This window comes from Gopherus evgoodei, chromosome 1 (assembly GCF_007399415.2).
Source record: "Gopherus evgoodei ecotype Sinaloan lineage chromosome 1, rGopEvg1_v1.p, whole genome shotgun sequence".
Taxonomy (NCBI): domain Eukaryota; kingdom Metazoa; phylum Chordata; order Testudines; family Testudinidae; genus Gopherus; species Gopherus evgoodei.
Window position 1 is genome coordinate 362,683,048 of NC_044322.1, and position 25,190 is coordinate 362,708,237.

A 25,190-nucleotide genomic window follows, 5' to 3' on the forward strand; every position below is an offset into this window, starting at 1 on the left:
CCAAATTCCCACTCCTGCTCCGCTTCCTCCCCTGAGCATGCGGCTCCCCGCGCCTCCCTCCTGGAAAGTGTTTGGTGGTGGGAAGCACCTGGAGGTAGGCAGAGGAGCCAGGACGTGGCGTGCTGGGTGGGGGAGAGCGCCAGGTGAGGGGAGCTTTGCAGCTGCAGGAAATAACTCGATGGGGGTGAGGGGGGGTGCGGGGAGCTTGGCGGGCCGCAGCAAATAACTCTGCAGGACATGTTTGAGACCCCTGGTGTAGAGCTACCTACGCAGACGGGAGGGGTTCTCCCATTGGCATAGGTAATCAGGCTCCCGAAGAGGTTGTCTTAACTACGTTGCCCAGGGGTGTGGATTTTTCACACCCCAAGCGGTGTGACTTTTAGTGTAGACCAGGCCTATGACTCTAGGATTACTCTCAGGGCTTGAGCCCCAGCATGCAAAAGTGATTTTTGCCATTCCTTGACTGAGAGTCTCATCCACATGCAAAACTAGACTCAATGGGGGTGGGGGAAGCTTTCTAGCTTGGTAATATGCAGCTAGTTGAGAGTTCAAGCCCAAACCTTTTGGCTCCCTTCAGATCATAGATTAGTATTGGAAGACTCAAAGGAGGACCAACCCCAACCAAATCATCCCAGCCAGGGCTGTCAATCTGGGCCTTGAAAACCTCTAAGGATGGAGATTCCACCACCTCCCTAGGTAACCCGTTCCAGTGCTTCACCACCCTCCTAGTGAAATAGTGTTTCCTAATATCCAACCTGTACCTCCCCCACTGCAACCTGAGACCACTTCTCCTTGTACTGTCATCTGCTGCCACTGAGAACAGCCAAGCTCCATCCTCTTTGGAACCCCCCTTCAGGTAGTTGAAAGCAGCTATCAAATCCCCTCTCATTCTTCTCTTTTGCAGACTAAACAAGCCCAGTTCCCTCAGCCTCCCCTTGTAAGTCATGTGCCCCAGACTCCTAATCATTTTCGTTGCCCTCCACTGGACTCTCTCCAATTTGTCCACATCCCTTCTGTAGTGAAGGGACCAAAACTGGACGCAATACTCCAGATATGGCCTCAGGAGTGCCAAACAGAGGGGAATAATCATTTCCCTTGATCTGCTGGCAGTTGTCCTACAAATTCAGCCCAATATGTCATTAGCCTTTCTCGCAACAGGGGCAGACTGCTGACTCCTGTCCAGCTTCTCATCTACTGTAATCCCCAGGCTAACCATATCAACTTGTCGCTGCCACTTATGTAGCATCAAGAAGATGACATCAGACATCAAATTCATGTTAAGTTTTAATAAAAAAATATACAGGATCTTTAACATCTCTGCCTACCAGAAAAATGCTCATGGGAAGATTATCATCCTGTATGATGATGATGAGAGACTAGCCAGCCAGGCTGCCACTACCATGTGTGAGAGAGGCTTTGAGAACTTATTCATGTTATCTGGAGGTGAGGGGGATTTCCTTTTGCATCATAAATGTGGGGACTTGGCTTAAAATTGAGAGTTGGGGGCGAGGCTTGCCTGAATTAAATGATGGAACTAAATACATGGCTCTGCCTGTGTGTTACAGTCCTGGCCAACAAAACCATGGCTGTTCCAGTCTTCGGCCTCTCTTAGCTAGAAACTGCCATCCATTTGGCTTTGCTTTGGCAAGTATCTCCTAGGCTGTGTCTGCATTGAGAATTTTAAGGAATTCTCTCGCTCACTGGGAGTGCTAGACTGCAACATTCTTACCCCTGTGACATCCAACCCTGCTCAGACCAGGTCAAGAGGACGTGGGATCTTTTTAAAAAAAAAACCACGCTGATATCTATACCAAATGCTCCCACTTTTCTAGGGCTGATGGAAGAACGCCCTGCACATAGTGCTGCTGCCGCCATTGCTAGCACGGCTGGAGAGGCACTTGTGCTCAAGTAACCGTGGGAATAATCTCTGATGTCCTTGGTGTAAACAAAGGCTGGGGGGATAATATGTGATCGTGCAACTTGTTTTCACATGCCCTAAAATAGGTCATTCTTTAACCCACGTCACCAATGGTGAAAGGCTGGTGTCAAATCCATCCCACCACTGAGACCCCACTTTGATTCCACGATTTATAGTACCAACACTATATAAATAGCTTTTACCAAGAACAGCCTGAGACATCCAGCCTCTGTGTGCGCTGAGCAAATCTGAAGAGCCCATCGCTTCAGGACCTAGGAAAACTGGCAGAGGTTGGCTCTCTTAGCTTCATTAACATCCCTTATCTCAGTACCCTCCCAAAGAGCGTGTAGGATAAGATGGAAGTGGGGGACACTTGGACTTTTATTGCCCTTTTTTATGCTTTGCATTATACATTTTTATTCCCTAAATATGCTGCAGTCTCCAAAGCCCTTTGGAGAGCCTGCATCTTGTAGCTGCTTCACGAGACTTGCTGCTCCCAAGGGCAGACTAGGAGCTGATCCTGCCATGTGCTAAACCTCCACAACTTCCACCGAAACCTGTGGCAGTCAAGGGAGCTCCGTACCTCTTGGAATAGGACTCGAAATGCACCAGCAGTTGAGAAGAATGACCTCCTATATAGGTGTCTCCTGAGCCTCACCCCAGAGTTCAGAGGAGTACTGTCAGTAGCTCTCCTCCTGTCACTTGTGATCAGGAGGTGAAAGTTACGTCAAGAGTCTGACCAATCACTGCAAATAATTGGTGATCACTAACCATATGATCTGTATTGTCTCCAGGCCTGAAGGTTGTTGCACAGAAGGTGCCTGAAGGGCTGGTCACTGGGTCATTCCCAGTGTCTTGCCAGTTGGCAACGTACACTGGATCTGCCCGGAAAAGGGTCACCCCAAGAGAGACACCCGCACGTGCTGAGAATAAATGGAGATTTACTGCAGAAGATCTACAAAAGATAGAATACTACCTGGAAGAGGAGCAGATCCCCTCAGATACTGCCAGTAAGACCCCTTGACAAACAATGGGACTGTGCCTTCAAACTCCATAGACTTCCCCTGAGCTGGCTACAGCACCATTCTATACCAGATCTCTGAGGAAAGAAAGTGCTTTTTCATACTGACCAGGGACTGTAGGCTAGAACCTGTGCCCTAATATGCCATGCTGATCCCATTGTGGACAGGGGCTTTTCTGTGTGTATGTATAGAGCACCAAAACTCCCACTGAAGACAATGGAAGCTTTGCCTGAGTAAGGACTTCAGGATTTGTCCCATAGACTATTAAAAATAATCCAGGGGATTGGAAGGCACGTGCCGCACTGCATAGTACCTGTGAGGCCTTATGACAATTTCCTGGTTTTCACAGTTCATCAGGCCTTTCACTAAAACACTGCGGTATCACTTCACCTCCAGCTGCTTGCTGCACTAGTGAAAGGCCTGTGGGGGTGTAGGTCTGTCACTGGGATGCTGGGGCTCAGCAGGGTGTATATCTTTCAGATTGCTTTCTGTGCTCTGCGAGGAGCATCCCCAGCCCTCTCCCGAGCATCACTGCACTCAGTCTGCCATTAGGAAGGTTTAACTTCCTAATGGCAGACCGAGTGCAGTGATGAGGGGACACCGCGTGGGATTTAGCGGCCCCAGAATGGTGTGGGAGGATTTCCTGGGGGAAGGTGATGAGCCAGGCGCAGACTGTGTGGGTGGTAACAAGCATAGCCACGGCAGTCATGCCCCACCGTCACCTCAGACCCTCTGTGCAGAACGTTTTTCATCCCTTCTGCCTCCTGAGTGCAGGTGTAACTCAACAGACCCCGGTTGTTGGCAGGCGGGATTGAACCTGGGACCTTCATGCATGAGCCTCTACCGCATGACCTAAAGGCCAACTAGCTGTTAGCTAAGGCTATAGAACACTCATTAATCTCTCTAAGTGGACTGGGTGCCACTAGATGGGACAGAACCCCACACCCAGTAGGTGTGTGGGTTACACAGGCAGGCTGCCTCACCTAAATGCTGGCATCGGGCAGGCTTGGGGCTGTAGTGTGGTGTGATAGGTCCAGCTTTCTCAGCACTGGGCCTGCATCTTCCACACACACAGCCTGCCTCTCAGGGTATGTCTGCACGACAGTTGGCCTGTGCCAGCTGACTCTGGCTCTGGCTCCCGGGGCTGCTTAACTGCCTGAGCTCTGCAACCCTCCCGCTTCTCAGGGTCCTAGAGTCCGGGCTCTAGCAGAGCCCAAACATCTCCACTGCAGTTAAACAGCCCCACGAGCCCAAGTCGGCTGGCACAAGCCAGCAGTGGGTGTCTGGACGTTCCCTCTGTGGCAGGCCACTGGCTCTTTGAGGGAGCGTGAAAGGTCTGTTATGTACCTGGGCTGTATCTCTACCTGTCTGGACACAGTTAAAAATGACAGGGCAGGTTGTAACTGCACCCCAGCATCTCCCATCAGCCCCAACCCGGCTATCGGCAAAGGAAAACAAAACCCTTTTGTCTGATTGTCTGTTCAGCACAAAATCACACGAGTTTTTGTTCTTCTTCCCCCAGGCCGTCTCAGCCGTGCTTCCTCAGGCCGAGATTCCAAGGCGATGGCTGTACGGAGCACCCAGAACCTCCCCACTGCCAGCCCAGCTGGCTCCCTCGCCACCCGCTCCGTCAGCAGCAGCAGCCTCCAGAACAAGCCCTGGAAGTAAAGACAGTGTCTCTTTCAGTTGAATAAACGAATGTCCCAGTTCTGGGAATCCCTGATCAGTACATCCCGTTTGTCATTTTAGGAAGCTGCAAAGAGGAAAAATAGATGCATGATCTAACAATGGCAAGAGGGGTGGGGTGCAGCAGGCTGACATTCAGTAGAAGAAGTAAAGGTATAACTTTCCAAGACTGATCTAAAGGGATAAAGTTGTTTTGTGAAAACGAACTTTTCCCCGAAGTCCCTGACCCACAGAAGTGGGTCCATGAAATCTGTGTCTTTAAAAATTGCCAGTGGAGTCTGTGTTCTTAGAAAATATTCCCCCTGGGGTCTGGGATCTTAGTAATGTAGCGCTGTGCTCGCACGTGAGCACCCGAAAGATGAATAGACCAGCCGCTATCTGTAAACAAAAGTCTTGATGTCTCGCTGAAATGGAGCCAACGAATAGCACAACTGGTGACAAGTGAGCAAGATGCCAGAAACGCCTTTTTTAACTGTCCAAAGTGTTTGTAAGAAGGGCATTCTTGTAAGGAGTGTACAGAATGATGTTTCAGCTGACAGGGCCCTTTGTCTCTGTTCTGTGTTCCAGGCTGTGGTATAATGCTCTGATTCTGAGCGAAGGTACGTTACAATGTGTTTCTTGGTTTGTAAATGAGATTAGAAGGTAACTTTGGGCATGATGCTGAAATGGGCTGAGCAAAACTCCGATTGACTTCGCTCACAGCTGGAGCTGACTCATCCGGCTTCAATCTCTCCCGGTGAATTTCTGCTTGCCGAGCCAGGTTGCTGGTGACAGGCGTAGCGAAGAGAACCACAAAGTGACTTGGGGGAAATGTCCTGGTCCTTTGTGGTGATATTTTCCTTATGACATTGCAGTGCTGAGTGAACTGATCACACAATGATTTGTCGTGAGGTCTTTGTCACAACCTTTCAATGTCAAGCCTTCCTGTCATTGTCTGGTGACTTCCAGCCATTCTTCTCAACACGGTGTTTTCTGCTTCCATCTTGGTGGCTGAGCGTGAGGGTGTTCCTGGATGCTTGGAAGGATCCTGGCTGCTCCAGCCAGTTTGGTCAGTGAGTTGCTTTCTGCTGAGTCGTGTGTCGGGGTGGTATAGGGTGCACGAGATGAGCAACGCTCATTCGCTCTGCCTGAGACCAGACTCCCAACTGGCATGTGGGTCTCTGAGTAATTCACACAGCTATTCCGAGCTACAAGCTGAAGATCGCTGGTCTAGACAGTCTGAAGGGCAGATGGTCATGAGCCTGCTTTCCACGATGCATATGGATCACCTTAAAATAAGTTAAGGGGCAGAACTCAGACTTGCTCTGCTGAGCTCCTCTGATGGAGCTGTCATAACCTAATAAACAGAAGCTTCTGACAGTAGGTCTTGATCACTAGAGTAGCGAGGGGATCTGCATCTTAACTGACTAGTGGAGGCATGAAACTATTGCATGACCATCTCTCTGCAGCTTCCTTGGTGTTAGCAGGGCTAGGAAAAAACTGTCCCCGATAGTCACAATGACATTCCAGCAAGGCTCCCTGGTGGTGGGGGCTGCCCAGAATTTTTGAGGCCATGAATCTGGTGACTTTCTGGGAGCCTGAGGATTTGAATAGAATGTATCAAAGCTTAAAATGCCTCTTAATCAAACACAAGGCTCCCAAGCCAGCAGTATTGGCTTATGCTTGCACTTTCCTTGGTGGCTGGTTAGAAGTTATTTGGAGCCCACTAGCGGTAGAAACCTAGTTGACGCATTGTCTTCACCCTGCATAGCTGTGTTTTGGGGACTCCGGACAGCCACTTGTGGGCCCCGCTTTCTAGTTTTTACCTAGTGTATTGGTTGACCTTAGTCCAACTATTTTATTTTGTCCTTTAAGGTTTGCTGTCCTCTGTGGCTTCACCTGCACCAGAAAAATCAGGCCCATAATTCACCACAGACAGTGCTCAGCTGGAAGTAGCAATAGCGACAGTGCAAGTTTACACAGGGTGCTGGCATATTACCACAGTGCTGCTTCACCCTACTCTGAGCAGGGTGAGTGATCAGCACTGCTGCCCCCTGTCTACACTTCTGCTTCCATCACTGGGAAATTCTGGGGGATGAGCTGTGATTTTGCTGGTGGATTTAGATGGAGGGAAGAGGGTGTTAGTAGAGTGGGGTCAGCACTCATCTAACAGTCTGGTATGGACCCTGACTATGTCAATTATAGGTAGCAGTTAAAGCCATGGAAGTAATTCAAGGCTCTTAATCTGAATCCTCATAGAAAGAGTGATTGCTTGCTTGGGTGACTTCCCAGTGGCCAGGAATTGGTGCTCTAATTGATCCTGCTTAGCGCTGTCAAAGCCTAGGGCCTGACCCTACAATGTGCCGAGTGCCCTCAGTTCCCATCAACTTCAGTGGGAACTGTGGATGCTCAGCAGCTGCTAGTGACCTTCAAAAGCCAAGCTGAAGAACACACTTCTCTGGCCTTGTGCAGGATAAGCCCTACCTTGATCTTATTCTCCTCTGTAGCAATCTGCCACTGTATGTGTATAGCCAACAGCAGCATGTCTTTAAGTGGTGTAAAGATTGTAAATAGATTCACTTCTTTCCTTCCTTAGAGAACCAGTTGGTGGCACTGGGACATTGGATGTATGGGAAGGCGGCTCCCTGCATATGGCATAGTCTCACTTTCCTGAGAGAGGCTTTGTTGTCCTGTAGCATGCCAAAAATTCCCTGCTTTCGTTTCTGCCTTTTAGCACTAACAGACCAGTTTTTATTTAGTCCGTGCAATCGGTGCTGCCTAAAGGCAAGTGCCACAAAAACTGCCAACAGCCCTGGGGATGCAGGATGTAAGCTGGCCACCTGGATCTGGCTTCCTCCAGAGAATGTGACTGAGGATGCTCGGAGCTGGTCTATGTGTGTACATGTTGTAATCCTGTGCAGGAAAGCAGCCTTCTACACACAGCTCCCATGAATACAAACTATTCCCACGCTCTGCAGAGATCAAATGTGCAAGGGGACTCTGGATAGGACCTGCTGAGTGGGGCATTAATGGGTTTCAGATGCCAGCCAACACAACCCAGTACATCTTGCTCCAAGCACTTCTAAGACCCTACGCCACATTTGGCATTTTTATACATTTTAAAATATATGTATTTTTATATGTAACAAACCCTGATCCCAATTCATAAATTACAGCTCCCCACTTCCCAAGGAAATCCAGTAAGTTCCATTTTAATTACTCAGAAAGAAAAGTTTTTTGAGTTTGTACAAATTCTTGACTGTCCAAGGATAGCCCAATACACTGGATTTCTACAGAGTCGACTTCTGTGTGTATTGAATAGTTGGGTTAATCAGATGTGCGGGATTTCAAGGCCGGTTGAATTGGGACAGTGAATGTAAGGTACTATCTCTCTCTCCTGTTTGCCTAGCCATAGGAAGCGATCTGCTCAGTAAGTCTTACAATCGTATTAACTGGTCTTACCTCTCACATAGTCTGACTTATGTTATCAGGTTTCTGGTAAGAAAGATTTTGTTTTTTGTTTTTTTGTGCATTTATTTAAGTTTAACGAACCAGCTAGGCTTTGCCAAATTTGATCTTTTATTTACTGATCAGTGATATTGCGAGTCAACTGGAGAGCAAAGTATGGTTTGGTGGTTGGATCTCAGAACTGGGAGCCTGGGATCCCAAGTTCTCATTCTGGCTCTTACACCTTGGGCAAGTCACTTAGCTGCTCTCTGCCTCAGTTTCCCTATCTGTAAAATGGGACTGATAATCCTTCCTTACCTCACAGAGGTGCTATCAGGCTTTGTTATTTGATGTCGGTTACAGGCTTTGAAAAGATTTTACTTGATATTAGGAAAGTGTCATAAAAATGTGAAGTATTTTATTAATTTTGAACATCCAGGCTGAAACTGACTCATGCTGGTTTGCATGTTAGCTTGATGGGCTGCATTCATCACTCCCTTTCAGGCAGTAAGAGTTGACTTTTTCATGCTATCATGAAATAAAAGCGTGAGCTAAATGGCATCTCATACAGAATCCAATCGGCTTTTTGCTTAAGACAATTGACAATAATATTGTGCCCCTAAAAATTGCTGCATCTGGTCAATGTTGTTGAATGTTTAAAATAAGGGGGGGTGGAATAAAGAGAATGTCTGTCTGTTAGTTACATGCTTAAAACACTGGGACAAATGCAACTTAAAAAGAACACATTTTATGTTTGAATGCGAGGTATCTAAAGTGTGCACGCTTTCAAAACGGCTGTCTCACACACACACACATACACACACACACACGTGCGCAGTAAACTCAGAGGGGAGGGATACAGTATCTCAGCTGAAATCAAATAGCGATTGTGAGGCAAAGGATTTTTTATTATCCAGCTACAGTACTAGGATCTGAAATCCTCTGTTGCCCTGGGTTACTAGGAAACTCTTTTCTGCATCAGAGGAAGAGTCCAAGCCAGTCAGGGTTGTTTAAGATCATCTTAATCCTGTGCATCGAAGAAAGAGCTGAAGAACATATCTTCTTATCCTCTTATTGTCTTTGAGGGTTCGTATGTTTTGCATCTTAGCTTAACTGTGTCATATGATTAGGCAGGTGCTTTTGTTTTGTTTTCCGGGGGGAGGGGGTGGAATAGATTTCTGTAGAGTTTTTTGGTTTTTAAATTTTGATTCAATAAAAAGCAAATGATGCAGCATGGCTGAGTATTGTTTTAATTGACTTTATTTTTTTAAGGGCTAACAGAAAAATCAGTGCGGGGAGTAATAATGTGGGGGCAGTAACTGCAGAGCCAGGGTGTCAAAACGGGCCTTGACTGGGACTTTGCTGCAGCCTCCCAGTATAGCAGGGGAGTGTGGGGAGAGGATGGTGCCGGAGACCGTTCTCTCTTAGCATTTAAAAACAAATACAGCACAGGCATGATCAGTGCAAGCTTTGCCCACCCTGTGCCTCAGCCCTAAATGATAGCAACCTCTCTTTATGGGTGAGAGGAGTTAATTCTCTGATATTTGTGAGATGTGGGATTGTCCATTAAAAACTGAGCCCATCCGGCTTGCACCATGTGGGCTACCACACTTAATGACTCTCGGCCTTTGCCAGCCTGCCCTGACTTTGAACCAGCAGAGTAGAGGATCTAGCCAGCTCTCGGGTCTGTTAGAGAGCAGGGCTCCAGTCTTGCTCCCTTGAGGCCCAATGGGACCAAGCTCTGTCCTTTATGTGTGTTTTAGATGGTGAGTGGCTCATTGTAGATCAAAAACTAGCACTTTTTTTTTTTTTTTTGTAAGACTCCCAGTCAGTCCATTGTTAACCCCTGCATTGTCTCCCAGGACACTGTGTGGACGTCACTCTTCCTTGATACAACAAAGGATACTGTTAAGTGATTGGATTCCAACGTAAGTTTCCAGCTGTCATAAAGTCACTTGGAAAACCAGACTGAAAAGAATTGTATCTTGGCATGATCAAGCTCACGTGAGTTGTGTGGAATGAACAATGGACCTGGAACTCACTGTAGCTTGGTTTCTCTTTGCCAGTAGCACTTAAAAGAGTCCTAAGATTTCATGCCCAGTCACTAGAAACAGGAACGGCACAGCAAAGAGCAGAATTATTCCTTTTCCTCTGTGACGTTGCATCCCATAATGCTGTATAGAAATATGCTTATGAGTGTAAATATGACATAATTGGAATATGTTTTATGCTAGGTATGCCATGTAACATATCTTTGCAAAGATTATGATCTACTGAATATATTCATCCTATTTGTATGCATGTGTCATTTTTATATCTGAAGTTATGAGCATTGGCTCTATGCTTGTATTTTAAAGTGTTTCCTGTAGGAAGCACAGAAGGCAGATTTGGTCAGCATAATGTGAAGGGGTTATTCAAGTAATTGGGAGTACTTAACTAGCAATGGACTTTGGGAGACGCCAATCCACATCTGAGCTTTCCTGGGAATGCTCAAACTAACATGTAAACAATGGCATTGGCCTGCAAAAAACAGAATCAGTCATAGACATGTGACGTGCCCAGGTGCCTACAAACTCCATCTTGTTGCTGTGACTTTGCACAGAAGAACAAAGGGATTTCTGCCCAGCAGAAAGAGAATATAAGAGGCCCTGGAAGCCTTTCCATTTTGACTTCTGCTGGCTCAAGAGATGGCCTCTCCACCCTAAAGAGATGCCTGAAAGAAACTGGAACAAAGGACAGTAACTACAGGGGTGTGAGTGATTGCTGGACCCAGACTAGGAAGGAGTCTAGTCTGTGAAAGAAGCTTATTGGAACATCTCTGAGGGTGAGATTTACCTGCATTCAGTTTCCTACTGTAGTAGCCTTCGCCTTGCATGTTTTTGTTTTATTTTGCTTGGTAATTTACTTTGTTCTGCCTGTTATTACTTGGAACCACTTAAATCCTACTTTTTATGATTAATAACATCACTTTTTACTTATTAATTAACCCAGAGCAAGTAATTATAACCTGGGGGAGCAAACAGCTGTGCATATCTCTCTATCGGTGTTATAGAGGGCAAACAATTTATGAGTTTACCCTGTATAAGCTTTATACAGAGTAAAACGGATTTATTTGGGGGTTGGATCCCATTGGGAACTGGGTGTTTGGGTGCTAGAGACAGGAGCACTTTTTAAACTGTTTTCAGTTAAGTCTGCAGCTTGTGGGGAACATGGTTCAGACCTGGGTCTGTTCTGTAGCAGGCTAGCGGGTCTGGCTCAACAAGACAGAGTACTGAAGTCCCAAGCTGCCAGGGAAAATGGGTTGAGAGGTAGTCCCAGCACATCAGCTGGCAGTCCCAAGGGGGTTTCTGTGACCCAACCCATCACATCCCCTCCATGGGCTTCCTGGAAGAAGTCATCCCTGTTGCAGTTAAGGATGCAGCATTCTACAGGATAGAGATGTGTTCAGTCTAAGATATAAAATGGAGGGGAGATTTCCTGAGGAGGTGCAGGTGAAGGATGGGAGAGACAATAGCGAGGCTGTTCTAGAGGGACACCAAATAATCTTCTTATCCATGGAGACAACAGAAGATCTGGCAGGGCAATGCCTGTGCTCTTAGGGGAAATGTGACACCCGCTTTCTTGCTGTGGGTCTAAAACTAGTGGCAGGGATGTCAGCATTATGAGCTGTACTTGTGCAGGCCACCGCATAAGGAAAACAAAGCATTTGCTTTGCTTTGGAGAGATTTTTGGGATGGACTTGAAGTGAATCCATTAAAGTTACCCAAACCCAGATGGAAAAATAACACACTTTTTGTTCATTTGATTTTTTTTTATTTAATTGTTTTTAGCTAGTTGAATCACTCACTGGATTCCTCCAGAGAAGTAAACTGAGCTCACAGTCTGTCCTGTTTTAATAGGGATGGTCCCGTGTGTACTCCATAATGGTCATCAGTGCCAGCCATGTCTCCTCGGCCGTAGAGATGATCTGGTTGGCAGGCAGTAAGAACCCGTAACTCCCTGTGTCCCGCAGTTCAAAAGTGAAGGAGTATTTAATGCCCTGGTTATAAGTCCAGTCAATGGTTCCACCGCTAGCTTGATCTAGATTCAGGAAACACATCCAAAAGGAAACAAATGATGGCTAGCATTACTAATGGGTGCAGAGAGAAGGGGCCAGTTATAAGGTCATTTTAAATGTCACTGCTGAAAAATACAAGAAGCAAATTGTTGCAAGGGATGGGCCCTTGCAACAAGGGGGAATGTTTGGCTCTCAGTTACTTACACCAAATGAATAAAACAAGAGCTAGGGGCCAACATCACCCTCCATCTTCCAAACTTTGGGGAGGGGGGTTAAACTTTGCCACTGGTCCTTAGATGATGATCTAAAAACCCACAATGCAAGTTCTGTGAACAGCAGGATGGTTTTGATCTGAGCCTTGTGGCACAGGCATATCGCTCAAAGAATAAATTACAGAGGCTACAAAGAGTGGGGAAAGCCCAAGTTCCGTTCTCCTGTCTGACAAAGCATGTGGGTTTCTCCAGCCCACATCACGGGCTAGAATGTGGCATTTACAGTGGAGAAAACAAACTTCAAGCTTAGCTAGGGATGTGGTGGATTTGATTTAGCAATGGAGAGATTGGATGTATTCTTTTTTCAAAGATGTGTTCTAGCTCAACCGAAAGATATAGGCTGGACGCAGAAATCACTCAGGGCTTATCGACGCTACTGCTTACCCCCCGAGCAACGCAAGTTACATCGACTTAAAACTGCACCAGGCAATGTTGGCGGGAGAGCATCTCCTGCCGATATAGCTTCCACCTCTCGTTGAGGTGCAGTAATTACTCCAACAGGAGCGCACTCTCCCATTGACATGGTGTGTCTTCACCATACATACTACAACAGCGCAGCTGCATCCATGTATCTATCCCAATATAGCGCCGTAGTAAAGACAAGCCCTAAGTGAAATTCTAGCAGTGGCCTGTTTATGCACAAGGTCAGACTAGATGACTACAATGCATGATCCCTTCTGGCCTTCATCTATGAATCCTTCAAAGCTTTTTTTTAGACTCTTACTGCAGTGGTCAAACAGAGGCGCTCGACGCTGCACCGTTGGCCAGACGCCTTATGAAGATCAGGTTGCCTTACTTTGAAGTACCACTTATTGCCCTCCGTTGAAGGCGAGATGCTGCGTCTGTGGGGTGGCTATACTAACGTATGGAGACTGCCTGAGTCATGACACCCATCATACCGCCATTGCATTAGTGTGTTCACACAGCACTGATTGAACCCCCAAAATCCTAACCCAGCATGCACTGGGCTCAGTGTGAAAACTAGGATGGACTAGGGCGGCATTTTTTAAAGATGTTCTGACATCCTGGTCAGGTATCTGATGGGGGTGTCCTTGGACTTTACAGGGGCTTGAGGGACCAACGGTCTGATATGTGAGCGACAATGTTCCTAACAGCTGGACAGTGGGGACTGGCTTCCTAGGATGTCTGACCTAGGAAAAGGCTCTCGCGGTGGTTGTACTTTCCTGTAGAGTGACTAAGCTGCCTGGTTCCTCCTCCACCCGCCATGGCTAAAGGGCGCAGGTCATCCCCAGTAACTTACAGATGGTTGTGATGATGCTTCCATATCTGTACCGAGTACCATAGAGAGAAGACAGGGCAGCTACTGCTGCTTTAGCAATATTATCCTGGAGAAAAATGCAAAGGGGAGAAAAATGAGTTAGACGCTGGATGTGAGTGGTGTCTGTGCTCAGAGGGAGCGGGGGCAGGATGCCAGACTGGGGCAGGAGAGGTTGGCAGCTTGTTGTATCTTTCCAGGGGGAAGAGATGCAAAGGCTGGAAAAGTAAAGCAGAGCGGCATTGGGAATATACAACTGACCAGGGCTGAGTGGATCTGTCCTGCAGAAGTCCTCCTGCTTGCCCATCACCCTGGTATTATGGCATTGCGGGAGCTCCCCTTCTTTCCTCCAGGGACTCTCCCTATGTTTCCCTCCCTCCTGTGGGTACTGGGCTCTCCTCCTCCTGCCCAATAGGGAAGGCAGATTATGGCGCCATTTGAACACCAAGCTCAGGTTTGACTGACGTCTCAGTTCTTGAACTAGACAGACAACGTCACCTAGTGCCCCACCTGAGAGACACAGGTCAACTGAACCATATGTGCGCAACTTCAGTGGGGCCCACGACCTCCGGCTCCAAAGCAGAGCAGAGGCACCTGCTACCTGATGTAAAGAAGGATCTCAGTTTGCTTGCAACAGTAGCTGGGCTCTTACCCTCCCTGTAATTCATCTACTAGAGGGCAGTATTGATGGCACATGCTCAGCCAGTGAGTGCATTACAGCTGTCTTCTGCTTTATGGTAAAATGGGATTTGTTACCCGTCCTCCATCGTTTCCTAGGCTCTTCCTTCAACTCACCCCTTTGAATGCCCCCCTCTCACCAGCCTAGCGGGGTCGTTGCAGGCTCCAGAGTCATTTGCAAATGGTTCCTCTGAGACCCTAAGCCCGTTTGTTCTGGTTGCAACGCAGCCACGGAGGGAGAGCAGAGAGGCCTTTGAACCAAAAATGTGTGTGAGCAGAAAAGGGGATGTGATTATGGAGGAGAAACCCATGTGGGGAGAAAATCCACAGCTGGGGTGGAGGGGTTCAAGCCGGCAGCCACCTCACCCTGAGGGTGTGAGGAAGACCCTACCAGTTCCTGGTAATCGGCAGCCTGGGTTCTGGTGTAGCCATAGGGATACATGAGGAGCTGGCTGTAGCTATGGATAGAGATGAAGGCTTTGATGTTCCCATGGCTCTTTACAAAGTCCACGATGGCTTTCACCTCAAGCTCCGAGTTGGCGTAGGGGCCATGGTAAGTCTCAGAACAGGGGTTGCTGCTGGCCCCGGCCCCTGCAAAGGGAAGAGGGTATCTTTGCTTCAGAAACATAGTGGCTTCAAAAACATAGTGGCTCAGTAATGGACGGGGCAGGGGGGAGTTATCCATCTCCAGCCAGCACAAACCCAAAGCTCTTTGGGGCTATTAGCTGTTTGGTGGTCTAGGTGGAATGAATTTGGAGGTCTCCTCCCAGTTTCTAGCAGCCAAGTTTTCACATCACTAGTGTAACTAGTTCCTCCCCACCCCCACTGGCAAACCAGAGACCAAGGACTGAATGGGCCATGGAGTCTGAACTAGGGTTGCCAGGCATCCTGTTTTTGACCGGAATGCCTGGTCGCAGGGCCTGCTCTACCATTTTTGCCTCCCCAAGCAAAAAAAAAAGCCGCCTGGACTGCACCATCCCAAGAATGGGCAGAATGCCGCCCCTTAGCATATGCCGCCCCTTAGCATGTGCTGCCCCAGATCCGTGCTTGCTTCACTGCTACCTGGAGCTGGCCCTGCCTGGTCAAAAAGGGACCCTGACAGCTCCAGTCGAAACCGCTGACCAGGGTGCTAGAAGTCTGGTTGGCGGCGCAGCAGGGCTAAGGCAGGCTCCCTGTCCACCTTGGCTCTGTGCCTCCCAAAAGTGGCCGGCATGTCTGGCTCCTAGTGCAAGGGCAGCCATGGGGGTTCTGAGTGGGCATGGGCAGTGCACAGAGCCTCCCAGCGCCTCCACCTCAAAGCCAGACACGCCGGCCACTTCCAGGAGCTGCCTGAGTTAAGTGCTGCCCAGAGCCAACACCCTGCATCCCCTCCTGCATCCTAACCCTGTGCCCCAGCCCTGAGCCCCCTCCTGCACCCAAACTCCTTCCCAGAGCCTGCACCCTCTCCTGCACCCCAACCCCCTACACCAGCCCTGAGCCCCATCCCACACCCCAAACTCTCTCCTGAAGTCCTTACTCTGCACCTCCTCCCACACCCCAACCCCTGTCCCAGCCCTGAGCCCCCTCCTGCACCACAAACCCTTCATCCCCAGCCCCACCCCATAGCCCCCACTACCAGCTAAATCCCCCAGTACCTGCCAGAGCCCCCACCCCTCCTGTACCCCAACTCCCTACACCATCCCTGAGCCTCCTCCTCCCCCAAACTCTCTCCTAGAGTCCTTACTCTGCACCTCCTCCCACACTGCAAACTCCCATCCGAGCCCTGAGCCCTCTCCTGCATGCCGGACCCCTCAGCCACAGCCTGGAGCCTCCTCCTACACCCCAAACTCCTCATCCCTTGTCCCACCCCAGAACCCACACCCCCAGCTGGAACCTTTACCCCTTCCTGCACCCCAGCCCTCTGCCGCAGCCCGGTGAAAGTGAGCGAGGGTCAGGGAGAGTGAGTGAGAGGGAGGGGAGATGTAGTGAGTGGGGGCGGGACCTTGGAGAAGGGCCAGGGAAGGGAAGGGAAGGGACCTGGGGGAAGGGGCGGAGAAAGGCTGTTCGGTTTTGTATGATTAGAAAGTTGGCAACCATAGTCTGAACTCCCCTCTCCCGCTTAGAGGTGGGGTAAAGCGAGACTATCCCAGACAGAGGGAGACATGGATTAGGCTGCATGTTCAGTTCCCTTTAGGTTCTTCCAGGCTCTCTCCTGGGAACAAAATTCTCTGGCAATGCCCCAAACGACCCCCACTTTTCTGTTTATCGCCCTCCCCCTGCACTTGGTCCTTAACGACCCAATCTATCCTTGCAGCAGAGCAGAGTGGGCACACGCATGTGGGCTGGTGCTGGAGTCACTCCAAAGCAATAGAAGATGCTCCTTCTGTGTAGGGGCCCCCCAGGATAAAGCTGTTAACCAGCTGTAGATAGCACGGCCAGGCCTTTTGCTCACTCCTTCCCTGGGCCCAGAGAAGGCCACGTAAATTCTCCCCAGGAGAGGTTAAAGGAAAACTGTACCTCCAAAACCAGCATCCCAGTTCCTGTTGGGATCCACGCCGATGCAGGCTGACCCAGAGTTGATGGACCTGGTCTTACGCCACATGCGGTTCTGGGAGAGGGGAGAATGATTTATCAGGGCGCCAGCCAGGGCCACATTGCTAACAGCCCTTTCCACAGGGCTGAATGAGGCTAGCGTCTCCCAGGACCGATGGGTCACACTGCACTGGTGGGGAGAAAGTCTGTTCTCTAGGCACGTAGCAGCCCGGGTCTCTTTTTGCTCACGCTGGAGTGAATCCACTGAAGTCAATGCAGTTACGCCAATATAAATGTGTGAGGAGAGCAGTCAGTAGGGTGTTAGACTGGGACTCAGGAATCTTGGATTCTGTTCTAGGCTCTGCCATTGATTTGCTGCTTCACCTTGGGCAAATAATTCTCCCTCTCTGTCCACTCCCACCCTTCACCTGCCTTGGCCAAGTCTTCGGTGCAGGTTCCACCTCTCACTATGTGTCTGTACAGCAGCTACCACATTGGTATCCTGATCTTGGTTGATGTCTCTACTGTAATACAGATATCAAACAATAAGGATATGGAGACTCAGGTGCCTATGATCTGGTCTCCCTTAACTTCTCTTGAGTGTACTTGCCTTGTTATAGCTAAATCCAGAGGCTCATGGCAACTACAGGTCAATTTCCTGACCCAGCAAGGTCCAACTGAGTCTTTGACCCACATAGCAAGTTCTTCTCTGTTAGGACTGAAGCAAGCGCTGTGGCCTCCAGTGATGCTCCATGGCCTTTCACCTTTGTGTGGGCATTGCACAATGTGCCAAGTGTGGAGAAATGGCTCCCATTACGTAGCACTAAAACAGTAGCGTATCAGGACCCAATGCACGGCTCACCAAGCTGCAGGGACCCCTCTTGCCACTCCCCATCCAGCCCCCCGCCTCCCTCCACCTCCGCTCACAAGCTTGTTGCCTGGAAGTCCCGAGCCAGAGATCTGATCACTGTTATAAAGGCCGGCTGAGGCGGCCAAGGAGAAATACCTTGGTGTGGGTGAAAGCAAAGCCGTCGGGATTGGTGACGATTTCCAGGAAGATGTCCAGGTTGTCCAGGATGGAGGTGAGAGAAGGGTCTTTGCCGTAACTATCAACAATCTGAAGAGGGAGGCACAGGCACATTACTCATTCTGACACTGGGTTTCATTGCATTCATAGGGCCAGAGCCACAGCCTGTGTAGATTAGCTGTCACTTTACACCAGCTGAGAACCTGGCCCATTATCCCTCGCCAGCTGCAGATCGTGAAACCCTGCAATTTTGGGGGCTTGTTTCAAGGGAGCAGGCAGCTTATCCCAGCCTTTTCTGGCCTTCATGCACAATTCCTGCCTCTGCTAGGGCCCAACCCTCTCACAGAAGTAGCACCACCGACTTCACCAGCCCTTAGCTGTCGTGACTCTGTCAGGTGAGCTTGATGTTGCCAGCACATCCCAGCTAGGGTGACCAGATGTCCCAATTTCATAGGGACAGTCCCAATTTTTGGGTCTTTTTCTTATATAGGCTCCTATTACCCTCCACCCCATCCTGATTTTTCACACTTGCTGTCTGGTCACCCTAATCCCATCTAGTGGGGTCCCATGTCTCTCTTCACCCCTCATTCTGGAATGTGCCATTCTCAGCTGAAACTGCCGGCGGTACCTTCTTTGCAAACCAGACTCCGCTGGCCTGAGTGATCCATTCCCGGGAGTGGATGCCGGTGTCAATCCAAATAGCTGGGCGCTTGGCTCCTCCAGTGCTGAACTGCATGGAAAAGCAAAGATGCAGGGGGTACCATCCTTTAGTACCACGGATCTGAATGCTGCTCAGGTGACCCCTCAGGGAGTCTATGCCATGCCAGATGTCTCTGAGCTTCAGAGATCTCCCTCCCCCTTTTTAAATGACATCATACTTAGGAACAGGGAGCTCATATATTCCCAGAGGAGCCATCGTCCATAATGACTAGACCTTATGGCAGTTGATAGATACACTGTATTGTATATTTCTTCACTCCTCCCTGAAATGCAGCTGCTTCTGGGGTGGAACATAGCAACAGCACTAGACTGTAGTTTATGAAAGGAGGAAAACAATTTTGGGGGAATTTAAGTCAGCAGAATGTACCAATAACCCAGTCTGGAATTTAGCCCCAGCACCAGAGTTACTGACTGTACCCCTGCAAAACATGTTGTGGGAATCTTTAATGACCATACGGGGTCAGGACCACTGCTTTACATCTCATACAAAAGACAGCATCTCCAGCGGCACAACTCCCTCTATGTCATGCCAGGGCATTGGTTTAGCACTGATTCAGTGGGAAGAACTGAGTCATACACCTGGCAGAAAAGTGTCCATCAAAAGCTTTTCAACGGAAAATGGGTTTTCTGACAAACAGGAAATATTCACAAAAAACATCCAGTTTTGTCCTAGGTTTTTAGGTTTTTTTGACCAAAACTCGAACAGTTCCACAATAAAATGTCATTTTTGTCTACATTTTTTTGCAGGAAAAATCTTATCTCTAGGAATCACCTACTGAGTCACAAATCCCATTCCCTGGGTTCTCCTGGAAGGCCACCAGCCAAGGCTTGACTTGGCCCCACGGAAGACAATAGAAGAGTCCATCATGGGGCAAACATCGTCCACCAGAACTCAAAAAGGGTGTTGAAAGCAATTAAAATATTCCCCAGGAAAGACTGGTTGGCAGGGGGCAGAGCAAGAGTGGGGTAAATATGCTTTGCAGAATCTCTGTGGTGGTATTTAGGAAGTAAATGCCTCTTTGCTAACTAGCAATGGCAGAACTTCATTAACAAGGAAGCTAGATTAACCTACTGCTCACACCATGTTTTCACCAGGGTAACTCCACTGACTGCCATGAAGTTGCTGCTGATTTACACTGATGCAACAGAGGGTAGGGGTTGAGCTTGTGTGTTTACACAGAGTATATGGGCTGATTCTCTTCTCCCCTGCTATACATCAGGAGTTACTCCACTGAGATTAGTGGAGGTACAGCGACGAGAAGTCGGTATGAGATCCGAATCAGGCCCCATGTCTATCCCCTGTGACTTTACCTTCAGGACGTAGAGAGGGCGGCCTTCGTAACTGTTCCCGATCTGAATTTTGCTGACCAGGTCTGGATTTGCAGCAACCAATAAGTCCAAGAAGTCATAGATCTGGTGGATAAAGAGGCCGCTGGAGTTAGGTCTAAACGGCAGATTGGCATACATCTGTTTTGGCACCACACTCCTTTTGCTTCAGATAATCCCTGGGACGATTTTCTAGTTTGATTCAAGTGCTTTCTGATCCATGATGTAGGGCTTGGGAAGGGGCTAGCCAATCATTATCTTCCCTTTACCAAATTTTAAACACAAACTCTGCCATTTGTATATAGCTGCTCAGGAGGGGACCTTTCTAACGAAACTGCTTGCTGAAATCTTTGAATGGGACTTTCATTTGCTCTTCCTCATGTTGCCCAGCTGCTGTTGTGTATCCGACTGCCCTACTCACCAGAAAGTCTCAGATGATATGGCCAGTGGTTATCTTTCCTTTTTGTTTTTGCACAGAAAATGCAATGAATTGGAGGTGAAAAATTATAGGCCAGTGTGACACTGCACCCCATATTCTTCGTATGATAGGATTAAGGAATAATTATGCTGCAATTTATGCAAGATGGGTCATGTAAGATATCATTGGAAAAGTTATGATTTGCTGATTATGGTTATCCTATTTGTATGCATGTATCATTTTTGTATCTGAAGTTATGAATATTGACTGTGTATCTGTATTTCAAATGGAGTTACACCTGGGTAATGCCCACTAGATAAGATGCTTTCAGTCTAGATAGCTGGTTGGCAAGGGCCTGTTCAGGGCAATGAGCTATTAGGGAAAACAATAGGCCTTAGGAGAAGCTTATCTCCTACCTAATGAGCCTTCCTGAGAACTCTACAGACAGCCTGTAAGTAATGGCTGCTATGACTCTACAGGGACATGTGACCAGACCATGTGATGCTGGACTCCATCTTGGGATGTCAGTATTTTTCCACTGACTGATCTGGGAACCAGCTTGGGAACAAAGGGTTCCCGCCATATTCCAAAGCTATATAAGGCAGGAAGTGACATCATCTGTTGTTCTTCTCTCCCCACCCAAGAAGACTTCTGGAAACACCTGAGGAACAAAGACTGATGTGGGGGAAGTGCTGGACCCAGGCTAATGGGATTTCTAGCCTATGCATGAAAGGCCTGGGGATTCCAAGCTGTCAAGAAAATGCAGCTTGCCCCTTAAGGATCTGCAGTCTGTTTGTATCATCTCTTACGGTGAGAATCTACTAATTCATATCCAGTCTATCTTGTATATTAAGCTTAGTTTGCATTTTTTGTTTATTTGCCAGATAATCTGCTTTGATCAGTTTTCTACCATTTATAATCACTTAAAATCTATCTTTTGTAGTTAATAAACTTGTTTTTGTTTTAATCTAAACCAGTGAGCTTTGACTGGAGTGCTTGGGGAAAATCTCTGCTTGGTTATAACAAGTGTGCATGGTCTTCTTCACACTGAGGGAGAGGCGGACTGGGTGTTAAACCCATATGCCGGCCAGCTTTGACCAGGGCAGGGTGGTCCTGCTCTGGGGTCCTGGGCTGGGAGGCTGGTGGCTAGAGAGCCTGCATGTAACTGCAGCTGGATGTGTTCCTACCCATGTGAATGTGGTGAAGATGGAAGTTTGGGTGCCATGCCTTTAAAATCAGCCTCCAAACTATCCCAGCCCCTCAACACGGCCGAGAGAGCAATTCCAAAACGCATCTGTCCCACAATGCAAAGTGTGTGCCCACCCATGGAGAGGGTGCACGTGGCCTATTCAATGGTGAAAGCCTGTCTCATATTCTCCTTCCGCAAATGCGCCTCTCAGACCCTGGTGGGTCACGTGTCAATGGGTGAGCACCAGCCGTTACCTCATCCAGAGTGTGGTAAGAAGCATAGTTAAAAGTCTCCACAGACCGGGGCATGAAATGATGACTTATCATCTGAGTCTGTTCCTCATCCACCAGCGCCTGGAAGAGGAAGGGAGAAGAGTCTGTTAGGCAGGACTAGTCATGCAAAGGCATCACCAAGAGCAGGCAGGCGTTGGAGAAGAAAGAGCATTGATTATACCGAGGAACAGCGCCGACTCTAGGCACCAGTGCTCCAGGCATGTGCTTGGGGTGGCACTTTACAAGGGGCAGCATGCCAGCCCCCTTCACCCCCCCCCTTTTTTTTTTTTTTTTGCTTGGGGTGCAAAAAACCAGGAGCCAGCCCTGAACCAGGATGTTCCCTGTCCGCTGAAGCTTCCAGGCTGAGCTGGAACTGACCCTGCAGTTCTGGCTTCAGTAGCTAGATGGCATCACGACAGCCTGAGTTGCACAGGCTGGACCGCAGTTCAGGCTTCCCTGCCGCTGGAGAGCCCGAGCATCATACCCCGGAGCTGGGCCCGGGCTGCGGCGGCAAGAGGGGCTCAGCTCCGGGGGACGATGCTCGGGCTCTGCGGCGGCGAGAGGGGCTCAGCTCCAGGGGACGATGCTCTGGCTCTGCGGCGGCGAGAGGGGCTCAGCTCCGGGGGACGATGCTCGGGCTCTGCGGTGGCGAGAGGGGCTCAGCTCCGGGAGATGATGCTCTGGCTCTGCGGTGGCGAGAGGGGCTCAGCTCCGGGGGACGATGCTCTGGCTCTGCGGTGGCGAGAGGGGCTCAGCTCCGGGGGACGATGCTCTGGCTCTGCGGCGGCGAGAGGGGCTCAGCTCCGGGGGACGATGCTCTGGCTCTGCGGCGGCGAGAGGGGCTCAGCTCCGGGGGACGATGCTCTGGCTCTGCGGCGGCGAGAGGGGCTCAGCTCCGGGGGACGATGCTCTGGCTCTGCGGCGGCGAGAGGGGCTCAGCTCCAGGGGACGATGCTCTGGCTCTGCGGCGGTGAGAGGGGCTCAGCTCCGGGGGACGATGCTCTGGCTCTGCGGCGGTGAGAGGGGCTCAGCTCCGGGGGACGATGCTCTGGCTCTGCGGTGGCGAGAGGGGCTCAGCTCCGGGGGACGATGCTCTGGCTCTGCGGCGGCGAGAGGGGCTCAGCTCCGGGGGACGATGCTCTGGCTCTGCGGCGGCGAGAGGGGCTCAGCTCCGGGGGACGATGCTCTGGCTCTGCGGCGGTGAGAGGGGCTCAGCTCCGGCGTACGATGCTCTGGCTCTGCGGCGGCGAGAGGGGCTCAGCTCCGGGGGACGATGCTCTGGCTCTGCAGCGGCGAGAGGGGCTCAGCTCCGGGGGACGATGCTCTGGCTCTGCGGCGGGGAGAGGGGCTCAGCTCCGGGGGACGATGCTCTGGCTCTGCGGCGGTGAGAGGGGCTCAGCTCCGGGGGACGATGCTCTGGCTCTGCGGCGGCGAGAGGGGCTCAGCTCCGGGGGACGATGCTCTGGCTCTGCGGCGGCGAGAGGGGCTCAGCTCCGGGGGACGATGCTCTGGCTCTGCGGCGGTGAGAGGGGCTCAGCTCCGGGGGACGATGCTCTGGCTCTGCGGCGGTGAGAGGGGCTCAGCTCCGGGGGACGATGCTCTGGCTCTGCAGCGGCGAGAGGGGCTCAGCTCCGGGGGACGATGCTCTGGCTCTGCGGCGGTGAGAGGGGCTCAGCTCCGGGGGACGATGCTCTGGCTCTGCGGCGGTGAGAGGGGCTCAGCTCCGGGGGACGATGCTCTGGCTCTGCGGCGGCGAGAGGGGCTCAGCTCCGGGGGACGATGCTCTGGCTCTGCGTTGGGGGATGATGCTCTGGCTCTGCAGTGGCTAGAGGGGCTCAGCTCCGGGGTACGATGCTCTGGCTCTGTGGTGGGGGACGATGCTCTGGCTCTGCAGTGGCTAGAGGGGCTCAGCTCCGGGGGACGATGCCCTCCAGCGGCAGGGCAGCCTGAACTGCAGTCCAACCTGGGTGTGAGGAGCCGGGGAGGGAGGGAAGTGGGGCCCGGGATGCAGGGAGGGGTCCTGCTGCCACTACTGCTCTGCTCCGAGTCTCCCCAGGGCGGCGCAGCGTTTCCCCGCCCGAGTGGGCTGGGCAGGGGACGTGGATCCTGGCTCAGGCACTGATGGGGCGAGTGGCTGGGCAGCCCGAGCTGCCAGGAAGCTGCCCCCTCCTGCCCCCGGGCCTAGCCCGCTGCGCACTTCCCCTGCCTCCACCCTGCGCTGCCTGCCCCGGGCCCCCACAGCGCCACGGGTGGGGAGAGGCAGAGCCTGGCTCCGGGAGGGGCAGCGAGGGACACTGCCCCGCCGGGGGATCCCCGTGGCTCAGGTACCTGCGGGGTCAGTGTCTGTCCTCACGGCTCTGCCTGCACGGGGCTGGGGAAGCAGCTGTCAGTGCCTGCCCCTCTCAGCCCTTGCATCCCCCATCCCGCTCTCAGCCTCTTCACTTGTACCTCCCCCCATCGCTCCTTCACTGCACCCCTTCCCCGTGTACTCTCCCTTCACCCGCACCTCTCCCCTTCTACCCTCCCCAGCCCTCGCCTCCCGCACCTCCCCCTTCCCCTGCCCCTCTTCTCCCCCAACCCTCCTGATCACCCCTCTCCTCCTCCTCCCTCCTCCCCGGGTACATCACACCCCACTTCTCCTGCACCTCCCACTTCACCCGACCTCCCTCCTGTACCCTCCCCAGCCCTGTCCTCCCGCACCTCTCCCTTCCCCTGCCCCTCTTCTCCCACAACCCTCCTGATCCCCCCTCTCCTCCTTTACCCTCCTCCGTGGGTACATCACACCCCGCTTCTCCTGCACCTCCCATTTCACCCGACCTCCCCCCTGTACCCTCCCCCAGCCCTGTCCTCCTGCACTCCCCCTTCCCCTGCCCCTCTTCTACCACAACCCTCCTGATCACCCCTCTCCTCCTCCTCCCTCCTCCCCGGGTACATCACACCCCGCTTCTCCTGCACCTCCCATTTCACCCGACCTCCCCCCTGTACCCTCCCCCAGCCCTGTCCTCCTGCACTCCCCCTTCCCCTGCCCCTCTTCTCCCACAACCCTCCTGATCCCCCCCTCCTCCTTCACCTTCCTCTGTGGGTACATCACACCCCGCTTCTCCCGCACCTCCCACTTCACCTGCACCTCCCTCCTGTATCCTCCCCCAGTCCTGTCCTCCCACACCTCCCCCTTCCCCTCTTCTCCCCCAACCCTCCTGATCCCCCCCTCCTCCTTTACCCTCCTCCGTGGGTACATCACACCCCGCTTCTCCCGCACCTCACATTTCACCTGACCTCCCCCCTGTACCCTCCCCCAGCCCTGTCCTCCTGCACTCCCCCTTCCCCTGCCCCTCTTCTCCCCCAACCCTCCTGATCCCCCCTCTCCTCCTTCACCTTCCTCCGTGGGTACA

At 51.0% G+C, this 25,190-nt stretch overlaps 2 protein-coding genes across 3 annotated transcripts in view; one reads left to right on the top strand and one right to left on the bottom strand.

Moving 5' to 3' along the window:
- The window catches only part of CEP41 (centrosomal protein 41), a 30,291-nt gene extending 20,883 nt beyond the window's left edge, over nucleotides 1–9,408 (top strand). Inside the window, exons 8-10 of one of the 2 annotated variants that reach the window (XM_030579362.1) lie at nucleotides 1,329–1,443; nucleotides 2,713–2,928; nucleotides 4,463–9,408. In XM_030579362.1, the coding sequence (XP_030435222.1) occupies nucleotides 1,329–1,443; nucleotides 2,713–2,928; nucleotides 4,463–4,608 (477 nt within the window). In that variant the 3' untranslated portion in view covers nucleotides 4,609–9,408. The remainder of the gene's footprint in view (nucleotides 1–1,328; nucleotides 1,444–2,712; nucleotides 2,929–4,462) is intronic. The other variant, XM_030579267.1, reaches the window with a different exon arrangement.
- A 2,536-nt stretch (nucleotides 9,409–11,944) lies between these two features.
- Nucleotides 11,945–25,190, bottom strand: part of LOC115647706 (carboxypeptidase A1-like) — a 32,076-nt gene continuing 18,830 nt past the window's right edge. The window contains exons 4-11 of the mRNA XM_030554426.1: nucleotides 21,781–21,879; nucleotides 19,905–20,006; nucleotides 18,502–18,603; nucleotides 17,853–17,963; nucleotides 16,832–16,922; nucleotides 14,727–14,926; nucleotides 13,643–13,727; nucleotides 11,945–12,132 (exon numbers count right to left, since the gene is read on the bottom strand). Of these exons, the coding sequence (XP_030410286.1) occupies nucleotides 11,945–12,132; nucleotides 13,643–13,727; nucleotides 14,727–14,926; nucleotides 16,832–16,922; nucleotides 17,853–17,963; nucleotides 18,502–18,603; nucleotides 19,905–20,006; nucleotides 21,781–21,879 (978 nt within the window). The remainder of the gene's footprint in view (nucleotides 12,133–13,642; nucleotides 13,728–14,726; nucleotides 14,927–16,831; nucleotides 16,923–17,852; nucleotides 17,964–18,501; nucleotides 18,604–19,904; nucleotides 20,007–21,780; nucleotides 21,880–25,190) is intronic.